At 46.0% G+C, this 19,548-nt stretch overlaps 4 protein-coding genes across 4 annotated transcripts; 2 read left to right on the forward strand and 2 right to left on the reverse strand.

Moving 5' to 3' along the window:
* The first annotated feature begins 456 nt into the window (after positions 1-456).
* LOC125525193 (LRR receptor kinase SERL2) lies at positions 457-4,356 on the forward strand. Its single transcript, XM_048690204.2, has 10 exons — positions 457-741; positions 996-1,128; positions 1,233-1,304; positions 1,394-1,537; positions 1,630-1,701; positions 1,786-1,845; positions 1,967-2,205; positions 2,291-2,632; positions 3,199-3,578; positions 3,759-4,356. Exons 1-10 carry the CDS (start codon positions 627-629, stop codon positions 4,077-4,079), a joined length of 1,878 nt encoding a protein of 625 aa, XP_048546161.1. The 5' UTR covers positions 457-626; the 3' UTR covers positions 4,080-4,356.
* Positions 4,357-4,416: 60 nt separating this feature from the next.
* On the reverse strand, positions 4,417-6,583 carry LOC125525194 (Peroxidase superfamily protein). The gene is made up of 4 exons (XM_048690205.2): positions 6,118-6,583; positions 5,818-6,009; positions 5,357-5,522; positions 4,417-5,058 (listed from the first exon to the last, which is right to left on the reverse strand). Exons 1-4 carry the CDS (start codon positions 6,349-6,351, stop codon positions 4,646-4,648), a joined length of 1,005 nt encoding a protein of 334 aa, XP_048546162.2. The 5' UTR covers positions 6,352-6,583; the 3' UTR covers positions 4,417-4,645.
* A 2,988-nt stretch (positions 6,584-9,571) lies between these two features.
* Positions 9,572-12,455, forward strand: LOC125524312 (zinc finger protein HD1). The gene is made up of 2 exons (XM_048689384.2): positions 9,572-10,619; positions 11,482-12,455. The coding sequence occupies exons 1-2, from the start codon at positions 9,810-9,812 to the stop codon at positions 11,824-11,826; spliced, it is 1,155 nt and encodes a 384-aa protein (XP_048545341.2). The 5' UTR covers positions 9,572-9,809; the 3' UTR covers positions 11,827-12,455.
* Positions 12,456-15,970: 3,515 nt separating this feature from the next.
* On the reverse strand, positions 15,971-18,160 carry LOC147958956 (uncharacterized). The gene has a single exon (XM_087532382.1). It carries the CDS (start codon positions 18,158-18,160, stop codon positions 15,971-15,973), a length of 2,190 nt encoding a protein of 729 aa, XP_087388508.1.
* Positions 18,161-19,548: the final 1,388 nt, after the last annotated feature.

Genomic DNA, 19,548 nt, shown 5'->3' on the forward strand with positions numbered 1-19,548 from the left:
GTGGGGTCAATCATTTTTCTGAGGTGGGTTTAGCTCTCAGAAGACAATCAATCAAGAAAAGAAACGACGAGCCAGCGAGCAATGGGCAAAAAATCCCGGACGCTGTCTGTCACGCGAGCTTTTTACCCCTCCCGTAAAAGTAAAAACGAACCAGGGTGAGGGCCCGCCCGCCTCTCATTCTCTCTCCCCATTGTTTATCATTCCGGTTCCCTATAGCGCGCAGGGGGGCCTCAGGTCAGGTTGCAGTCACGTCTGCTCCCCCAGTCCCACACCTCCACCCCTTTTGTGCTTTCCGCCCGCTCGCTGCCACAGCGCAAGCATCTTCTTTTGTGTCATCTGTCTCTCTCTCTCACACACCACGTGGGCCCTCGCCCAGGCGGTGGCCCCGCCCCTGCCACTTTGGCTTTGGCGGTGTGGGGTGGCGAACGGGCGAGGCCAAGGCTGCAGCCTCCGTGCTTTTCTCGGCCTCTCACGCCTGCTCTCGCTGCCACATACGGGCGAGGCCAAGGTTGCACTCCACGCAGCCAGCGCCCCGGCAGCAGCCGCACACAGCCTCTTCCCCCCTGAACCACCACCCCGCCCTCCCTTGTCACGCCCCTGCCCCTGCCTCCCTCCCTTCCCCGGCAATGGAGGCGCCTCCTTCCCCGCGGCGGCTGCTGGCGGTGGTGCTGGCGGCGGTGGCGCTGCTCGTATCCTCCCCTTGCAGCGCGCTCCTCTCCGCCAAGGGCGTCAACATTGAAGGTTCGTGTCTCCCTCTTCCCGTCCTGGAATCGTTCTAGGGGGTGTCCCTCTGTCTTTCTTCTCCGCCCGCCCCCTTCTCTACTCTGTTATTCCCACCGAATCCATGGCTCTGTCTTCCTCTGATGCCGTTTCTTCAGTCAAGCCGAGAGTAGTCTCTGCAACGATGGCCGTCCGTCTCTGCCCTGTCTGTTTCTTGGATTATTATTATTATTATCGGTTTTGCGCAAGTTTCTGAAACATCTGCCTGCCTGCAGTGCAAGCGCTGATTGGGATCAAGAACCAGCTCAAGGACCCCCACGGCGTGCTCAAGAACTGGGACCAGTACTCCGTCGACCCCTGCAGCTTCACCATGATCACCTGCTCGTCCGACAACTTCGTCACCGGCCTGTAAGCGAATCACCCCCTTTCCTGTTTCACTTCACCTGCACCTAACCATATTCTCTGCATGTTTTTACTTCTCATCACGCTGTTGTTCTTCGAATCATCCACAGGGAGGCTCCAAGCCAGAATCTCTCAGGCCTGCTCGCCCCAAGCATAGGAAACCTGACCAGCCTGGAGACTATGTGAGTGTGCTCTTCTCACTGCCACTTATTTGTTCAGACTTCCATTTTCCATTTGCGATGGAGATATCTTACCGTTCTCTTGGCTGCAGTCTTCTGCAGAACAACATCATAACCGGGCCAATCCCAGCCGAGATTGGCAACCTGGCAAGTCTCAAGACACTTGACCTCTCTGGCAACAATTTCTATGGTGAAATCCCACCATCCGTGGGCCACCTTGAGAGCCTCCAGTACCTGTGAGCTCTACTTCTCGTCATGAAATACCCTACCTCTTGCATTATTATTGTTCCTTGAGATGTTAACCCGAGGCCTGTTGTAATCTGACCAGGAGGCTCAACAACAACACCCTGTCCGGTCCATTCCCTACAGCGTCGACTAATCTGTCGCACCTTGTTTTCCTGTCAGTAATTTCCCTACTGTCACGTGCTCTTACCCATGATTTCTTGGTTTGGGATGTTCTCACTGTGCACCTTGTGTCCTGCAGAGATTTGTCATACAATAACCTGAGTGGCCCGATACCAGGATCTTTGGCAAGAACATACAAGTAAGGCTGCAGCTCAGATTGTGTTCATCCTTGTTTGAATAAGCTTAATTTTTGTCATGGAAGTATGAACCTGTATCAAGTTTAAGCTGTAAGCTTTGTTCTGTTATTGGTTCTCTTGCAGCATAGTTGGAAATCCTCTCATATGCGCTGCAAATACGGAGAAAGATTGTTACGGGACTGCGCCGATGCCAATGACCTACAATCTTTCACAAGGCACTCCGCCGACGAAAGCTAAAAGCCACAAGTTTGCAGTTGCATTTGGTGCTGTAACTGGTTGCATGAGCTTCCTCTTTCTTGCTGCCGGATTCTTGTTCTGGTGGAGACAGCGTCGGAACAGGCAGATACTTTTCGATGACGAAGGTAAGTGAAACTTCAAGAATTCCATGCAGTACTTTGTGCATCGATTTGGAACCTGATAATTGATGAAGCACTGCTATTGATGCAGATCAACACATGGATAACGTTAGCCTTGGAAATGTCAGGAGGTTCCAGTTCAGGGAGCTGCAGGTTGCAACAGAAAAATTCAGCAGCAAGAACATACTCGGAAAAGGCGGCTTCGGACACGTTTACAGGGGGCAGCTTCCCGATGGGACTCTTGTGGCTGTCAAACGACTCAAGGATGGTAATGCTGCGGGTGGTGAGTCACAGTTCAAGACTGAAGTTGAAATGATCAGCTTGGCAGTGCACCGGAACCTCCTTAGGATTCTGGGGTTCTGTATGACTGCCACAGAGAGGTTACTAGTTTATCCATACATGTCAAATGGAAGCGTCGCTTCGCGCCTGAAAGGTCAGCACCTCAAAATCCCAGCAAGATTATCTGCCTTTCCTTGACATCCCTTGCTTAACTAGGCTAGATAGAACTAGCTCATTTTGGCGTAGTCAAGAAAAGCAAATTGCTTTGTTGGGTGTGTGTCAGTTGGAGGCTGCAGCAATGTTGTCTTACCTTGCCTGAGTGGGAGTTCTTACTTTGGCTAGCCTCCTCCCCGTTTTGGTTGTGGTTATTAGTGATCTAGCCAAGCAAAGTAAACCTTTGTCATGTTACCAAGTGACCTGCCTTGCCTAACAAGGCTAGGAGAATCTTAGCCTGAGAACCAAACGTAAGTAGGAGAACTGTTTGCCCAATTATAGACCCACTTGTTGTGCAGCATATGTTCGTTCTAGAATTTTCAGATGTCATGCCTAAAAAGAACGATGCAGAATTGAAAGTTGCAATCCGACAAGCCGAACGTGAAAAAGACATAGAATTGGATTCTTCCCTTCATTTATTTTTGTTTCTTTGCACAAAGACTTATCACAGAGCATATGATTCCTATCAAAGGAAATCTCCCCTTTATACCGGTCTAATTATTCCAGGAAAGCCACCTTTGGACTGGATCACTAGGAAGAGGATAGCCCTTGGAGCAGCAAGAGGTCTACTTTACCTTCATGAGCAGTGTGACCCAAAGATCATCCACAGAGACGTCAAGGCAGCCAACGTGTTGCTGGACGATTGCTGTGAGGCCATCGTTGGTGATTTCGGGCTTGCAAAGCTCCTTGATCACCAGGATTCGCACGTCACCACTGCAGTGCGGGGCACCGTTGGGCATATCGCGCCTGAGTACCTCTCCACTGGGCAGTCATCCGAGAAAACAGACGTCTTCGGGTTTGGCATCCTGCTGCTGGAGCTGATCACCGGCCAGACAGCGCTGGAGTTCGGAAAGGCATCAAATCAGAAGGGAGCCATGCTGGATTGGGTAATGAAGCCTCTGCAATTTACTTGATAAAACTGCTGCAAAAAATACTTGAGAAAAACTAATAAAGTTCATGGAACCACCTGAAATGAAAAGCACTTTTGTCGAAACTGTTCATAACTGCAAATGCCCTGCCATCGATGATGCTTAAGTTAGCTCATGACGTAATTGCTTGATGATCAGGTGAAGAAGATGCACCAGGAGAAGAAACTTGATGTACTGGTTGACAAGGGTCTGCGGAGCAGCTACGACCGGATCGAGCTCGAGGAGATGGTGCAGGTGGCGCTCCTTTGCACACAGTACCTCCCAGGCCACCGACCGAGGATGTCGGAGGTGGTTCGCATGCTGGAAGGCGACGGGCTTGCGGAACGGTGGCAAGCGTCGCAGCGAGCCGACTCACACAAGTTCACCGTGCCTGAGTTCACCTTCAGCCGCTGCTACTCCGACCTGACCGACGACTCGTCATTGCTGGTGCAGGCCGTCGAGCTCTCCGGGCCAAGATGACATGGTCACCAAGTGACCACAGAACACCAAGCAGCAGCCCTTGTACAGCATGATAATCCTATGTAGATTTGGAAATAATCCAATACTGAAGTAAAGTATAAATAGTGATGTATGTATCTTAGATGAAGTGTACACAGGAGAGTGCCCCAACTCCCTGGAATGGTATTGAACTATTAATATTACAGATTTCTAGCTGAAACAATAAGACTAGTTGTAACTTGTAACAAGGGGCTTCTCTTGAAGTTGTAAAGTTTTGATTTGCCCAGTTTGTATTTTCTCTTTGGCAGTCTTTTTTTTTTCTGCTTTTCTTGCTGCATTTTCAGATTGAAACAGGTGCTAAAATCTGATCAGAATCCATTGCTGATGTGTACATAATATCAGGTTGTGCAAAACCCTCAAAATACATGATGTGTATATTCTCTATTACTCCATACAGCCAAAATATTTCAGTGTAGCGCGACGACGATAATACCTATACCAGTAGAGTATATGCTATGAAAAACGTTCTTATTTGCAGACAATCATCAACCATCAAAGGAGAAGGCGCAAACGAAGGTTCCACCAGCTTATGTGTTCACGAATCTGCAGGTCTTCCTGACCTCACCACCTGCAGGGTTGGTGATATTGCCCATCTTGACCATGGAGTCCGAGAACTGCTTGAAGAACAGCTCCGGGTCAGCCCAGTACTTGTTGACCGTGTCGGCCGTCGAGTACCCGGCGATGCTGGACCACATCTCCTGGTCGGAGTTGAGGAGACCCTCGCCCTTGATGAGCGACTCAAAATAGGCGTTGTCGAAGGTCGAGGAAGTGTGGCTGTCCATGGCGCTGATGTTGTCGTCGCCACCATCCATGGGGCAGACCTCCTTGAGCTTGCTGAGGTAGGTCGCAGACGCAGGGTTGTACTTGGATGTCATCTCGAAGTCGCCGTATATCCTGTCCCGGAAGTTCGCGCACCGTGCGAATCCAATCGTGTGGGATCCTTCAATGCAAATGTCATATCTCTAGTAAGCAGTGTTCAACATAAGATGATAACAGGAGTGCACCCCCTCAAACATATCAGAATTCAGAAGGTTCAGGTACAAAGTTGCATCTCCATATTGGTATTTTTATTACAAGACAAGGAAGTATCTGTAGATCCTACTTTAAAATTACCAGATTGTTCATGTATTTTACATTGCTTACAGCGCTTGATTGTCTGGTTCTGTTAATATTAAGTTATGAACTGAACTAGTGTTTTTAATCATAAACTATAGCTGTCAAAAGAAAGAAGATCATACCGACAAGGGCCACCATGTCAGTGGCATCAAGGCCCTTCTCCCAGAACTTGGAAATAAGGGTGACAAGGCCCTGCTCAGCGGTAGGGATGTCCTTGTTTGCTAGGTCAAGACTTGCCTCCTTGGAGTCCAATCTTCCTACTGGAACATCCCAGTAAGGCCCACCCACCTGAAACAATTTTTCCCCCTTGTCAGAAAGATATGGAGTTTGTAGTCTTTTGTTTTCAAGAAATGTATCTGTCATGCTCTTTGTTTGCATACTACTCTACTCAAAAGATATGGAATTGTAGCTAAACAGCATCCAAATGGCACAGCAGGTTATAATGAAATATACGTGTGGATTTCTGATGGTATACTAACTTATTCCTCAAAAGGCAAGCCTGCTATGAAATTGGTGCAAGCAAAAGTAACTAAGCCACTACACAAGAATCAATACTCTGAACATTGGGTTTGGTTTATTTTACCAAGACAACTGCGTCCCTGGCTGCAATGGCAAGCAAGTCAGCACAGGAAACTGTTCCAGGACACTCAGCCTCCAGCTTTGCCTTGATTTTGTCAACCACCTCAAATCCTTTCAGCGAGTTCACATTCTGGTCTGCTTGCTTCTCTCCGATCATGGTCGCGGTGTCGTCAAGCAGCACCGATCCATCACAGCCCTGCAACAAACAAACATTCAGATGTTCAGAGCAAACTCAATAATACCACTCCACAGTATAAGCATTCAGGTTAGCGTCTGTGGCCAAAAGAGTGTTTGGGCAGCCAACCTGCACGAAACAGTCGTGGAAATGGAGGCGAAGCATCAAAGCGGCATTGCGTGGTTCGTCGCGCACCGCACACTCCATCTCTGCCCGGACCACATGCTCCGCATTCGGGCATGTCTTGGAGTAGTGCTCCAGGCTCAGATTTGAAGGGTCCTGTGCCATCAGCAATGGCAAGGCCAGGAGAAAACAGGCCACGGAGAGAGCAAACGCCCTGAAGCACAACGCAGCTGTAGCCATCCTGAAACTAGTTTTAGCTGTTCCTGTGCTTGGATGGTTCGGGTTCAGATGTTTTTGTGGCAAGTTTCTTGTTCTGCATGGGGTTTATAGCAAAGTAAGACAGGCCTACGTGGTGTATGAAGAGAAACTGGTCAACAGGGAGATGAGCTAACTCTGTTGTGGTTGGTGGAGTAAGCAAGCAGAAAGTATCTCTAGTTCTGTGCTGTAGCACACTAATGGGTCAAAGGCTCTCTCTCTCTCTCTCTCTCTCTCTCTCTCTCTGTAGCGGTGTTTGGTGGCTTTGGGTTCACCAATATTGGAAAATCACAAGAGCTGCTCAGGTGCATATATAAAACTATAATATGACATGCCTGCTGTTCCCTTGTTTTAAATCATTTGGATGCTTCCACTGCTATGTTAGGTAAAAGGAACTCAGATCTACAGGTGTTGAATGCCAACTAACAAAATATGCTAGTATTTAATTATTCATATTTGACTTAAGTAGCTGAAAAACCTCATGTTCCTTTGTTAGATCACCTTCCCATGAACACAAGCAGTTGATTTGGAACGTGTTAACTCAGATGCATCCATCACACTGCTGGCAGCAACAGGGACATTTCGTCCTTTCGAACAGATAGAAACCAATTATTCTGGGAAGATATCTATCTATACCAGTGAGGAAAACAAAAACGGGGGCAGCAGCACGCGAAAAGCGATGCGCGGGGACCAGAGGAGAGACTTAAAATAGTACGGTCCTGTGCACTACAATTTGGAATATCTGGAAAGAAAAGGGACATGAGGATCTTACAAATCCAGACAGCTACAGTACAACAAGTGTCTTGCCAAAGCCAATGAAAGGAAAATACCTGTGTAGCTTTTGCCTCTGAATGCTTCTTAACCCCCTGTCTGCTTAATGCCTAAACCAGCCTTTAACAGTCAGTTCTGCAGGTAAACCGTAACTCCTACCTTTAACTGATCGGCAGAGTTCCTGCTTTTTTTCTTCACAAAACTTGGAAGGAAGCCAAAAAATTGGTGTGCCTGACCGAGTCCTAAACCAATGAGATTTTCTTTATACTTTAGCATTTTTCTCTCGAACATGCCTGGGAGCAGGTCATTTTCATAAGAAGAAAGCACAAGGGACCAAATTTTGGCGAGGCCAGGAAAAGAAAAGAAAGCACGAAGGCATAAGACGGTATACAACCAGGTGTGGAGACAACCCATTCTTCGGAACGTGAAGGCATGGGACTCGCCTTGCCCAGCCTCTAGCCAAGAATGACAAAGAAGCGACGCACAGGGCCTCGAAGGCCTCTTCACGACAGCTGCTGGACACCTCTCTAACACGACCATGACACAAGAGCTGCCCCAGTCAAAGTACCCCCAACATTGCTTTAGTTGTCACCATCTTCTAAATATCTTGTGTCATGGAGCCCATTCTTCAGTTGTTTTGGCAACTCATGAGTCACCACCTACATGAAACTTCTGTATATATACGCACTCATGAAACAGAATAAATATGGATATGAGCAGAAAAATATCTATCTTTATGCTTTTAGCTGCACATACCTGATCGAACTACTGGTGGGAATGAGATTCTTTTCCCCAACATTATCGTCTTATTGTTTTGAATCATACATACCAAGGGGTAATTTGTTTAACGTGGTGCAAGGTTATCTAACCAAGTAACATAAGCTCCTTCAAACCAGTAGCCATGTTGCAGACTTACATGCAAATTTATCTTTTGTTCCAAAATCTTGTGTGAAGACTTGTTCAATCATTGAAAGTATCTAATTCACAGAAGAATTTATCTGATGCAACTTCATGCACAGTTCGTCGACTATATGTGATACACCTCTATCCATAAAAATAAAGGAAAATACACAAATGAAGTATGTACATAAAGAATATATCTTGTTTAATCTCTAAAGTTTGACACGCTACTTAACTCAACCAACAAACAAGCAAACTTATTCGCAAAAAAAAAACAGCAAACTCAATACATCAATCAAGAAAGTATCTCCTTTTTTACACTATAAAAGAAGGTATCTATGGCTGTTTTGCACTGAGCACTAGCAGTGCTCAAATAACCAAGCTACTCTTTCAAATACTCCCTCCGTCCGGAAATACTTGTCATCAGAATGAATAAAAGGGGATGTATCTAGACGTATATTAGTTCTAGATACATCCCTTTTTATCCATTTTGATGGCAAGTATTTTCGGACGGAGGGAGTACTATATAAGAACTCGTGAAAATAAGAACATTAATGTGTGTTTTTTTCTACAAAGCATAGTAACAAATGCATAGTAATTCATGGTCTGACAGGGCTAGTACCAAAGGCATAACTCAGAAAGGTTAGAGACTAGACCACAGATGGATTTGCCTTGAAAAGAAAAACAACAGATTCTAAATAGAACGCGTGAGAAGCAATGGGAATTTCTTGCTGGTTAGCAAATCCTCATAGCTGATAAGCAAGACGCACGGTCAAATTGACTTCTCCACTACACATCATATTAGATATTTTCAGATGAATAGGACGGCAAAGAAACTATCTAGTGACATGGCGGGTGCTTTTGAGCTTTTCTCAATATCTCAACTTGCTACCTCACACTTGAGGTTCCAAAAGGCCGAACGGCTAAGGGAGAGCGCCAATGAATGGCAGAAAACCTCATGCTTTGGAATCTAACAGAAGACAGCTCCCCTTTCTCTTTTGCTAAAGGGTGCAACTGCTCATAAAGAGAGATGCAGCATCTTCCCTCTGTCTCCTTTATACCATAATGGCTTCTAGTTCCCTCTAGTTTCTACCTTTAGGTTTAGTCCAATCCAGGCAAAGACAATTTCATCATTCAGGGCCAATCAGTCGTGTGATATATATGAGAGTTCTCTTGATCGGTGGAATGCACCTCCGGGTTTGCATCAGCGGCTATTCAAATTAGCTGGCATCTGAGTCCAAATGTAAAAAGTGAACACACGGATCATCCTGACAAAAAATGGGAAAGTAATTGTAAAAGATTTAAGTCTTCTACTTGCAAACATGCAAATTTCTTTCACCAGATAGATTTGATATCAAACTCAAGCAGATTTAGCTGAGCAACACTAGAGCTAACTCGCAGCCATGCCGAGGTGCATTAAATGTTTATCTGAAAACGATTCTGCATCGGAAGACCGACATTGGCACAGGATAGTGAAGCAGCAACGTCCAAAGCTAACCACAAACCAGGCACACTATAATCCTCGCCCCCAAGAATGACGCCAAGTGTCACCCCACTGACACCCTACTATTAGTATACTCTGGACTGGACGTCCTACATTCCTGACATTCCTCCATACTCACATAGGCAGTGCATGAACACATACGAAAGAGCCATGAGAGGTAGAGGAGCAGAAGAAGACATATACACAGAATATGTAGGGAAACAGTAGCTACTACCTTCACTAATACCCCTTGCATGGTCTTTGTGGTGCTCACAAGGCCACCTTGTTCATGAATTGTGTTTCCAACGGCACCGTTTATGAGGAGGCGGTTGGACGAGAAGGGAGCTGGGCCAGGCTGTGCGACGGATGTTGCGCGGTGCCAAGCGTGGTGTACTGCCGCGCCGACTCCGCGTACCTCTGTGCATCTTGTGATGCACAGATCCACGCCGCAAACCGTGTGGCCTCGCGCCATGAGCGTGTGCTCCTCTCCGAGGCCTACAAGCATGCACCAGTGGTGCTGGAATGTCATGCAGATGCTGCAGCGTTGTGCGCCGCCTATGAAGCACAGGTACACTACACAAACCTGCTTGCCACGATGCACCAGCGCGTGCCCGTGGTGTCACACCCGGTCGCAGCCATTCCAGCTGCTTCTTTATTTGCCGAGGCAGCAGCCACCGCTCCTGTCCTCGGCAGCAAGGAAGAGGACGCCTCTTGGCTGCTGCCCAGCAAAGATTCTGATAACCATAATCACAGTGGCAACCACAGCAGCAGCAGCAGCAGCAGCAGCAGATACTTTGGTGAAGTGGATCAGTACTTTGACCTTGTCGGGTACAATTCTTACTATGATAGCCACATGAACAACCAAGAGCAGTATGTGATGCAAGAACAACAACATCTGCAGCAGATGCAAAAGGAGTACGCGGAGCAGCAGATGCAAAAGGAGTACGTGGAGAAGGAAGGGAGCGAGTGCATAGTACCTTCGCAGTCTGCAATTGTGAGCAGGCCACATCAGAGTGGTTATGCACCACTTGTAGGGGCAGAGCAGGCTGCCTCCGTGACTGCTGGGGTTAGTGCTTACACAGATTCCGTCAACAACAGCGTGAGTTCTTCTATTACTTATTTATTATGGCATTACAACTTACATGTCATGCTATAATTTCCTCAAACTAGAGTTCATGCATACTTCATATGAAATAAAATGATAAGATCAGCCAGAGTACTTTTTTTTGGTGCAAGTGAAAGTGTGAAACGTCGGTATTTAGTGTTTCCTCACTTTTTTGGCTCTTTCTTCAACTTTTTCTACTTCTAGGTAGAGAACTTCAGCTGATTATTTCCAAAATGGAACTGCTGACATAGCCACTTCAAAGAAAAGTACACAACCCATGCCTAGGCAGATTAATGGATTAGTTTGTGTACTTTTACACACAGAACACCCAACTCAGCTCAGTAATTAAAAAGTCAATCCATATGTAAACTCTGAAATTCTCTGCCAACTAGAAAAGTACACAATTCATCTCTAGGAAAGTACACTAATTAAAATGGAACTGCTGTCATAGACACTCCAAAGAAAGTCTAGGCATATTAATTGATTATTAGTCCGTGTACTTTCTAAACATAGAATATTCAAGTTTTCTCAGTAACTAAAAGGTCACTCCATACACACACTCTCAAATTCTCTGTCAACTAGAAACTACGCTCTCTGTTTACCAACTTTTCTATACACACCAATGACTACATGAAAGAATATGATATATCATTAGATATTTCATAACCAGCAAGTCTAGTGTAGGTTTTATCCGTAAGCAGCGTTTACATGGTTTTATTGTGTAAACAGGGAAAAAGTAATACAAGGTTATGTACGTTGGACTAAATTAAACTCATCTACATATCAATGAAGGATCTCAACTGCAATGTCAATATGATTGCACATTTTAAGTGACCATTTTTCGATTCCATCTCAGATATCTTTCTCAATGGAGGCGGGTATAGTACCGGACAATACGGTCCAGTCCAGCATCCTGAGACCAGCTGGAGCCATCGGTCTCTTCTCAAGTCCTTCACTTCAGACACCAATTCACTTCAGCTCCAAGGAGAGAGAGGCCAGGGTCCTCAGGTACAAGGAGAAGAAGAAGAGCAGAAAGTTTGAGAAGACCACACGTTATGCAACAAGGAAGGCGTATGCCGAAGCACGGCCAAGGATCAAGGGGCGCTTCGCCAAAAGATCAGATGCAGACATGGAAGTGGACCAGACGTTCTCAACTGCAGCCCTATCTGACAGTAGCTACAGTACAGTCCCATGGTTCTGATGAGGCATCGTATTAGCATATGGACTTACCAGAGTGATAAGGTACAGTACGAGTATTTCAAGCAGATCGATGCTCTGAATAATGGTTGGATATGTGCAACTTAATCATAAGGTACCTTAGCATCTACATTTTGGTTTATAGTTTCAGATAGCACGTATGTGATGTTAGATACTTGCTCAGTCACTTCAGTTACAAGTGAACAAAGAGCGGTATTTAACTATTTAAAGATGTAATGTAACGGCACATAGATAACTATGGGGCGTGTTGGATTTTTTTTTTCCTTTTGACAAGAAGCAGCTACCAGCTGATTTCATTGATGAAGGGACGGTAATGTTACAAAGCAAATTTAGAGCAAGAAAAAAGGACAATGCTGAAAATGGTGGGGGGACCCGAAGACACAGCCGGACACCAAAGAACAAGAAGCCTAGCTAATCATGGTGGCTTGAATAGGTCTTCCAGCTAAGATTGAACGGAACCGTGACTCACTCAACTCAAGGCTTGTTTTTGCTAACCCCCATCAACCAAACGAGGTTCTCAGCTTGTTTCTGCTAACTAGCTTAGATTTTTTTTTTAACTATGATCATCCAATCTGATTGGAGTTTCACCATAGGGGAAGTGATGGCATCCTCGCCACTTTTGCTCATCTGCTGGTGTGCTTGTCGTCCCCAAAATCCTCCTAAAGTAAATAAAACAACCAGAGTATAAGAGTTTTACGAGGAGGAGGGGGGGGGGGGGGGGGGGGGGTACGAGGACTGTCCGATATACAGCATTTTTCTTGCGTCCCCAACACGCGCAAAGGCCTACTTGGTATTTCCAGAATGAAATGCACAATGCAAATAAACCAAAAGGCGCTCTCTCATTCTCACATAGTTCTACAGTACCCAAACCGAACTCAAGGAAGGGGAGAGAAAACTTGAGTTTGGTTCCGACGCATTGGACAAAGCTAACTCATCCAGAAATCTCTTGGGCAAACCAACAATTTGGTTCCACTTGTTCCACAATCTGTTTTTCTAGTGAACTGTAACAAGTTCAACAGATGCATCCTTTCCCATCTAACAAAATAACTCAAAGAACAACACTGCAATTTTGGCCACACTAGCCATGAATATTCTGATAAAGGCCGTAGGGGGTAAACCTTCATCGATATTGTACAGATGGCTCTGAATCTCCGTATATCACCCTGTTCCTTTCGACCTTCAAAATCTACACAAAGAGGAGAGGAGCATTGGTTGGTAAGCAACAGGCAAGCCATGGAAACCTAGGAACGAAGGAGGTCAGTTGTATGGAACTTCGTCCCTCGTTTCATGAACACGCAATCAGTGCAATGTAAGGCGCGCGCCGGCGGTGAGTACCTCCTAACTTCCTCTGCACGGACGTAGCGGTCGAGGACTCGAGGGGTGTAAGGGTCGGGATCGATCTAAGCGTGGAAGCTAGGGTTCATGGCGGAATGGGGAAAATTCGATGGCGTGTTTATCCTCCCAACCTCCCTCTGTACTACAGCTATTACAATCGGCCGAAGCCGCCGTCCGTCCAAAGCCAATCCATCCGAACGTTACAAGGGTATTTAAACTACAGCCATTCCGGGCCGGCGTGCCATTTGGGCTTCGTCTTCACCCGAGTGGGCCGCACCGCAGGCCCATGAGAAGTTTTGAACTCTGCCGCTTCTTCTCTGCTTGTCGGATGATGAATAGTGTCGTCACCTATTGTCGCTGTTGCCATATCATCTGAAGCGCTACCCGGTGTGCTGACATTCCTCCCTCCTTGAGAGCCGGCTTGACCCCAAGCCGGAGCACGGGGAAACTGCTGCTTCAAATGCTCCAAATCCTCCCAAGTAGCATCTGCAGGAGAAGATTCAGACCAGTGAACTAGCCCTTGGGCAACAGTCTTTTTACCTTGAGATCGCACTCGCTTCTGCAGTATACTGAGAGGAACTTGTCAAGCTGCCCTGACTGTAGGCAATGTGTGACTGGGAATCGTCTCTCGAGGTAAAAACTTCTTGAGCTGAGAAACATGAAAGACAGGGTGTAGCCTGCTGTTATTAGGAAGATCCAATCGATAAGCTCGCTCTCCAATGCACTCCAGGATTGGAAAAGAACCATAATACTTGAAGGCCAGTTTTTTAATTTGCCCTGGAATATAATGACAACTGAGCATAGGGTTGCAGCTTGAGAAAGACACGATCCCCTACTGCAAAAACCCATTCAGTTCTCTTCTTGTCAGCCTGATTTTTCATACGTTGTTGTGCCCTTAACAAGTGTTGTCGAGCTGTTTCTGTGACCGCTTGGCGAGATTGCAACCAGTCTTGCATTTCCAATGGAGCAATTGTATCAGTTGCAGAGATGCCAAAATATCTGGGAGTATACCCATACAAAATTTCAAAAGGAGATTTCCCCAAAGCAGAGTGCCAATTGGAATTGTGCCAGAATTCACACAAAGGCAGCCATTTACTCCATTTGTGTGGTTGAGCACTGATAAAACATCTCAAATAACACTCCACTTGCTGATTTACTCGCTCAGTCTGCCCATCTGTTTCAGGATGATTTGCTGTACTCATATTCAATTGAGTCCCTGTTTTTGCAACTAACAATTTCCAGAACTGACTAGTAAAAAGTGGATCTCTATCAGATATGATCACACTAGGCAGACCATGCAACTTGTAAACATTATCCAAGAACACCTCAGCCACCTTCTGAGCATTGAAAGGATGCTTGAGTGGAATAAAATGACCATATTTAGAAAATTTATCAATCACCACTAAAATGCAGTTGTACTGAGATGACTGGGGAAGACCATTAATAAAATCCATAGACACAGTATCCCAGGCTTTATGTGGAACTGGCAAGGGAGATAACAAGCCAGGATAAGGAACTCTTTCAGGTTTAGCTTTCCGACATATCACACAAGACTGCACCTGTGTTAAGATGAACTTCTTCATTCCAGACCAAGTGAACAGAGCATGAATCCTTCTGTATGTCACTGGAAAACCTGAATGACCCCCCAAAGGGCTATCATGAAAAGCAGAGAAAATTTTCTGATGTAATGCAGGAACAGGGCCAACCCAAATACTCTGCTTATATTTCAGAATACCATTAACCAAACTGTAGGGTGGCTTAGAAGCTGGTTGCACAGCTAGTTGTTGCATAATTGTCAGGGCTCGTTCATCATGTTTATAACTGTCAATAATTTCAACTAACCATGTGGGTTGGCTACTGGAAATGGAAAACAACTGAGAACCATCAGGAGGTCTCTTGGACAGAGCATCGGCTGCACTATTTGCTGTACCTTGTTTGTACTGAATCTGATAATGCAATCCAAGAAGTTTAGCAAGACACCTCTGCTGCCAGATTGTATGCAATCTTTGATCCTGCAAATGAGCCAAACTTCTCTGATCCGTTTTAATAGTGAACTGCTGAACTTGCAAATAAGGCCTCCACTTATCCACTGCCAATAAAATAGCCAAATATTCTTTCCCATATACTGACAGAGCCCTATTCTTGGGTCCCAAAGTTTTACTAAAAAATGCCAGTGGGTGTCCCTGTTGCATCAGCACTGCACCAATACCATATTCACAAGCATCAGTCTCAATCATAAAGGGCTTACTAAAATCTGGTAAGGCCAATACAGGAGCAGACACTAAAGCATGCTTAAGTGTGACAAAAGCCTCCTCTGTAACACTGGTCTATACAAAAGGAACTCCTTTCTTAAGCAAATCAGTTAAAGGCCTTGCAATAATCCCATAATGTTTAATGAATTTTCTATAATAACCACTCAAACCAAGAAAACCCCTCACTTCCTTCACATTTTTTGGAGTAGGCCATTGCTGAACAGCCACTATCTTATCAGGGTCAGTGGAAACCCCTTTTGCAGAAATAACATGCCCTAGATATGCTATCTTGGGCTGAGCAAAGTCACATTTAGACATCTTAACCTTCCATTGCTCCTTATGCAAAATAGATAGCACCTCATCCAAATGTTTCCAGTGTTCTTCCAATGTCTTACTGAATATCAGAATATCATCAAAGAAAACCAAGGCAAACTTCCTCAAGACTGGAGACAAATCAAAATTCATTTGCCCTTGAAATGATCCAGGTGCTCCTGTCAGACCCATGCCCATCATAGTAAATTCATAATGTCCATTATGAGTTTAAAATGCAGTCTTATATTCCTCTCCTGGTGCTAATCTGATCTGATAATATCCAGCTTTCAAGTCCAGCTTAGAAAACCAACAGGCTCCTGCAAGTTCATCCAAAAGTTCATCTATTACAGGCATTGGATATTTCCCTTTTTCTGTGATAGCATTGAGTTGTCTATAATCAACTACCATCCTCCAAGTTCCTTCTTCTTTCTTTTTAACTAACAACACAGGAGAACAAAAAGCACTGTTACTATGCCTAATCATCCCTGAATCCAGCAGCTCTTTAATCTGTTTTTCCAACTCATCTTTCAGATGTGGAGCAATCCTGTAGGGCCTAACAGACACTGGTCTGGCTCCAGGAATCAATGGAATAGTGTGATCCTTAAGTCTTCTAGGAGGTAGTGTAGTTGGATTTTCAAACACTACAACATGCTTATCCAGCAAAACTTGCAACTCTGGCTGAACAACTTTCTGTTCCACAGGTCTGATCAGAGGGACAGAAAACACTGTAACTGCTACATCTTCAGGTAACAGCCCTTGCAATGTAACTGTATCTCCTTGATAGTAAAAGGACATCCACTTTTGAACCCAATCAATCTGCATAGGACTGTGCTGAGCAAGCCAATCCAGGCCTATAATTCCATCATAACTGGCTAGGGGAAGTAATCGAAAACTAGTAGCAAATTCCACCTGACCACAACTCCAGGAGCAGGATTTTAAAACAGAATCGCATCGCAATGTACCTCCCCCAACTACAGATACTGTCACAGGTTCATGTGTTTGAACATTTGTCAATTTGTGTTGCAAGCTGCTGTCAATGAAAGAATGCGTACTACCTGAATCAACAAGAAAGATAAGTTCCATGCCTTGCAACTCAATCAACAACTGCAAAGTGGGCGCATTAGATTGTTTCCCTACAGCAGCAGCAGACAATTGCATACTACAGACAGACATCTGGTCCTGAATACTGCTATCAGTGGATATTGTTTCTTCCGATTGAATGTGATCAATAAGCTCCTGCACTATGTGCAACTGGACTGACGACTTGCATATATGATCCTTCGACCATTTCTCACCACAAACAAAGCACAGTCCCTTGGACTTACGATAATTCCTCAAGGCAGACCACTTATCTTCAGTCTGACTTGGTTTCTGAACTTCAACACTTCGTTTGTCTTCAGAAGTGCGATGTTTATACGGTGGCAATGGAAATGGCATTGGCCCTGATCTAGCAGCAGGGACATGATTAATGGGAGTAATGCCTTCACCTAACTCCTCATGCAACAACGCTAAATCATACGCTGCATCCAAATCGCGTGGTTTCTGCAGAGCTACAGCGACACGGACACCAGGTTTAAGTCCATCCAGGAATCTAGTTGTATAGTGCAGGGAATTGGGCGCCTCTTCATACGCAGATAGTTGATCATACAAATCAGCAAAACGCTCCACATAATCTGCTACAGTTGAGGTCTGAGCTATTCTGACCAACTGACGGAGCAATGTCTGATGATGATTACACCCAAAACGGTTCTGCAGACTCTGACAGAATTCAGACCAACTTGCCTGCGGCTGTCGACGTTGCATCGATTCCAACCAACGAGCAGCAGCACCCTCAAATTGAGCTGTTGCCAGAGAAATCCATCGGTGAGCCGGTGTACACCACAGCCTGAACTGATCTTCACACCGCGTTTGCCCCAGACGCGGATTGGCACCATCAAATCGCGGCAATTCCAGGCGAGCACCAAACGCAAACGAATCAGCAGCATCAAAGGAACTCGACTCACGGCCCAGAGAAGGACGGAACGAAAAATTGGACTCGCGCGCACCTCTGACCGGAGAAGGGACATAAGTATTATGCGCCTTCCCCCGGTAATCGTTGTCGAAGCCGAGGGAATCAGTCGGGCCACCGCCGCGACCATTCCCAGCCACACGCGACGGAGACGGATCTTCCTGCGGAGGAGTACTCCCCTTCAACTGGTCGCCGCGGAGCTGCTCCATCTCCATCAACAACTCGTCTCGGACCCCATCCACGCGCGACGAGAGCAAGCCGTCGAGGGTCGAGGTATTCGTCGAGATCAGCTTCTCCATGGCCTTGAGGAGATCCGCACCTTGGTCGCGGAAGCGCTTGTCGAGGTCGACCGCGAGATCCGGCCGCAGAAGCTCGTAGACACCGCGCCCATCCTCCGACAGCTTTTCCATCGCCGCCGCTCGCCGCCGAATTCGCCATCGCGTCCCGTGATGATGCTGGGGAAGCGCCAGGACCTCTGAATCTGATACCAATTGTTAGCGTCCCAGGCCTAGCTCCCAACCTCCAGCATATGTTCGGACGTTTCCGATGCGCATCGGACACACCAGTACAAGCAAAGAGCCCACTACATCCCAAAAGACTAGCCTGAAGGGAGTGTGGCACTCCTTCTTATAAGGTGGTCCTAGCCCCCTCCCATATCCGAGGAGGGACTAAAGTCACTGGCAACGCCCAATGGCCAGCATCTCTGACACCCCACCCCCCTAAACAGGGCGGGCTGGGGCCCAGCTCTGATACCAAGTGTAAGGGTCGGGATCGATTTAAGCGTGGAAGCTAGGGTTCATGGCGGAATGTGGAAAATTCGATGGCGTGTTTATCCTCCCAACCTCCCTCTGTACTACAGCTATTACAATCGGCCGAAGCCGCCGTCCGTCCAAAGCCAATCCATCCGAACGTTACAAGGGTATTTAAACTACAGCCATTCCGGGCCGGCGTGCCATTTGGGCTTCGTCTTCACCCGAGTGGGCCGCACCGCAGGCCCACGAGAAGTTTTGAACTCTGCCGCTTCTTCTCTGCTTGTCGGATGATGAATAGTGTCGTCACCTGTTGTCGCTGTTGCCATATCATCTGAAGCGCTACCCGGTGTGCTGACAAGGGGGAACGAACTGGCGGGAGACGTGCGGCGGCGGTTGCAACCCAAGTTGCCGCCGCAGCGCCGCCGCCCGATGCCGCGGCCTATGCCTGTCCACTCAGTTCTTCCAGAGCGTTGGGATTGGGTCGCACGCCGCCGCCGCGGCGAAGTGGGCCCCTCTGTGAGGGAAAACGGGAGGCAGGCCACGGCGGCCGCTATCCTCTACCTGGGCCGACCAAAGTTGTTTCCCCATTTCTTTTCCTTTTATTCTCTTCTAACTCTTTTATTTAAAATAAAATAACTAGTATTTCTCAAAAATAATAATTAAAATAACTAGTATAAACAACTTCCTCCGTTCCTAAATATAAGTCTTTTAGAGATTCCACTATAGACTACATATGAAGCAAAATGAGTGAACCTATACTCTAAAAAACGTCTATATACATCTGATTGTAGTCTTTATAGTGAAATCTCTAAATGGACTTATATTTAGGAACGGAGGGAGTAGATAATACCTCGTGTGTTGTTGTAGGAATCAGTTGCAATATATTTAAATTAGATTTTTTGACATACTCAATTAGATTTCATTGGGTGTAATATAATATTTAGATTGATAACATGTGAACAAAATTTAAAATACATATGGCTTATTATATTTGATTATGTATAATTGCAAAATATTTATTGAATATAAATAGAATAATAGAATGA

This window comes from Triticum urartu, chromosome 7A, assembly GCF_056163025.1.
Source record: "Triticum urartu cultivar PI428250 chromosome 7A, HENAU_Tu73, whole genome shotgun sequence".
Lineage (NCBI taxonomy): Eukaryota > Viridiplantae > Streptophyta > Magnoliopsida > Poales > Poaceae > Triticum > Triticum urartu.

Excerpts from the sequence above, each read along its gene's own strand:
- LOC125524312 (XM_048689384.2), top strand. The coding sequence starts at position 9,810 with ATGAATTGTGTTTCCAACGGCACCGTTTATGAGGAGGCGGTTGGACGA. Across the intron at positions 10,620-11,481 it reads CAGATTCCGTCAACAACAGC|ATATCTTTCTCAATGGAGGC; the intron begins GTGAGTTCTTCT and ends ATTCCATCTCAG.
- LOC125525193 (XM_048690204.2), top strand. The coding sequence starts at position 627 with ATGGAGGCGCCTCCTTCCCCGCGGCGGCTGCTGGCGGTGGTGCTGGCG. Across the intron at positions 2,206-2,290 it reads GATACTTTTCGATGACGAAG|ATCAACACATGGATAACGTT; the intron begins GTAAGTGAAACT and ends CTATTGATGCAG. Across the intron at positions 3,579-3,758 it reads AGGGAGCCATGCTGGATTGG|GTGAAGAAGATGCACCAGGA; the intron begins GTAATGAAGCCT and ends CTTGATGATCAG.
- LOC125525194 (XM_048690205.2), bottom strand. The coding sequence starts at position 6,351 with ATGGCTACAGCTGCGTTGTGCTTCAGGGCGTTTGCTCTCTCCGTGGCC. Across the intron at positions 6,010-6,117 it reads TCCACGACTGTTTCGTGCAG|GGCTGTGATGGATCGGTGCT; the intron begins GTTGGCTGCCCA and ends TGTTTGTTGCAG. Across the intron at positions 5,059-5,356 it reads TGACATGGTGGCCCTTGTCG|GATCCCACACGATTGGATTC; the intron begins GTATGATCTTCT and ends TTTGCATTGAAG.
- LOC147958956 (XM_087532382.1), bottom strand. The coding sequence starts at position 18,160 with ATGGAAAAGCTGTCGGAGGATGGGCGCGGTGTCTACGAGCTTCTGCGG.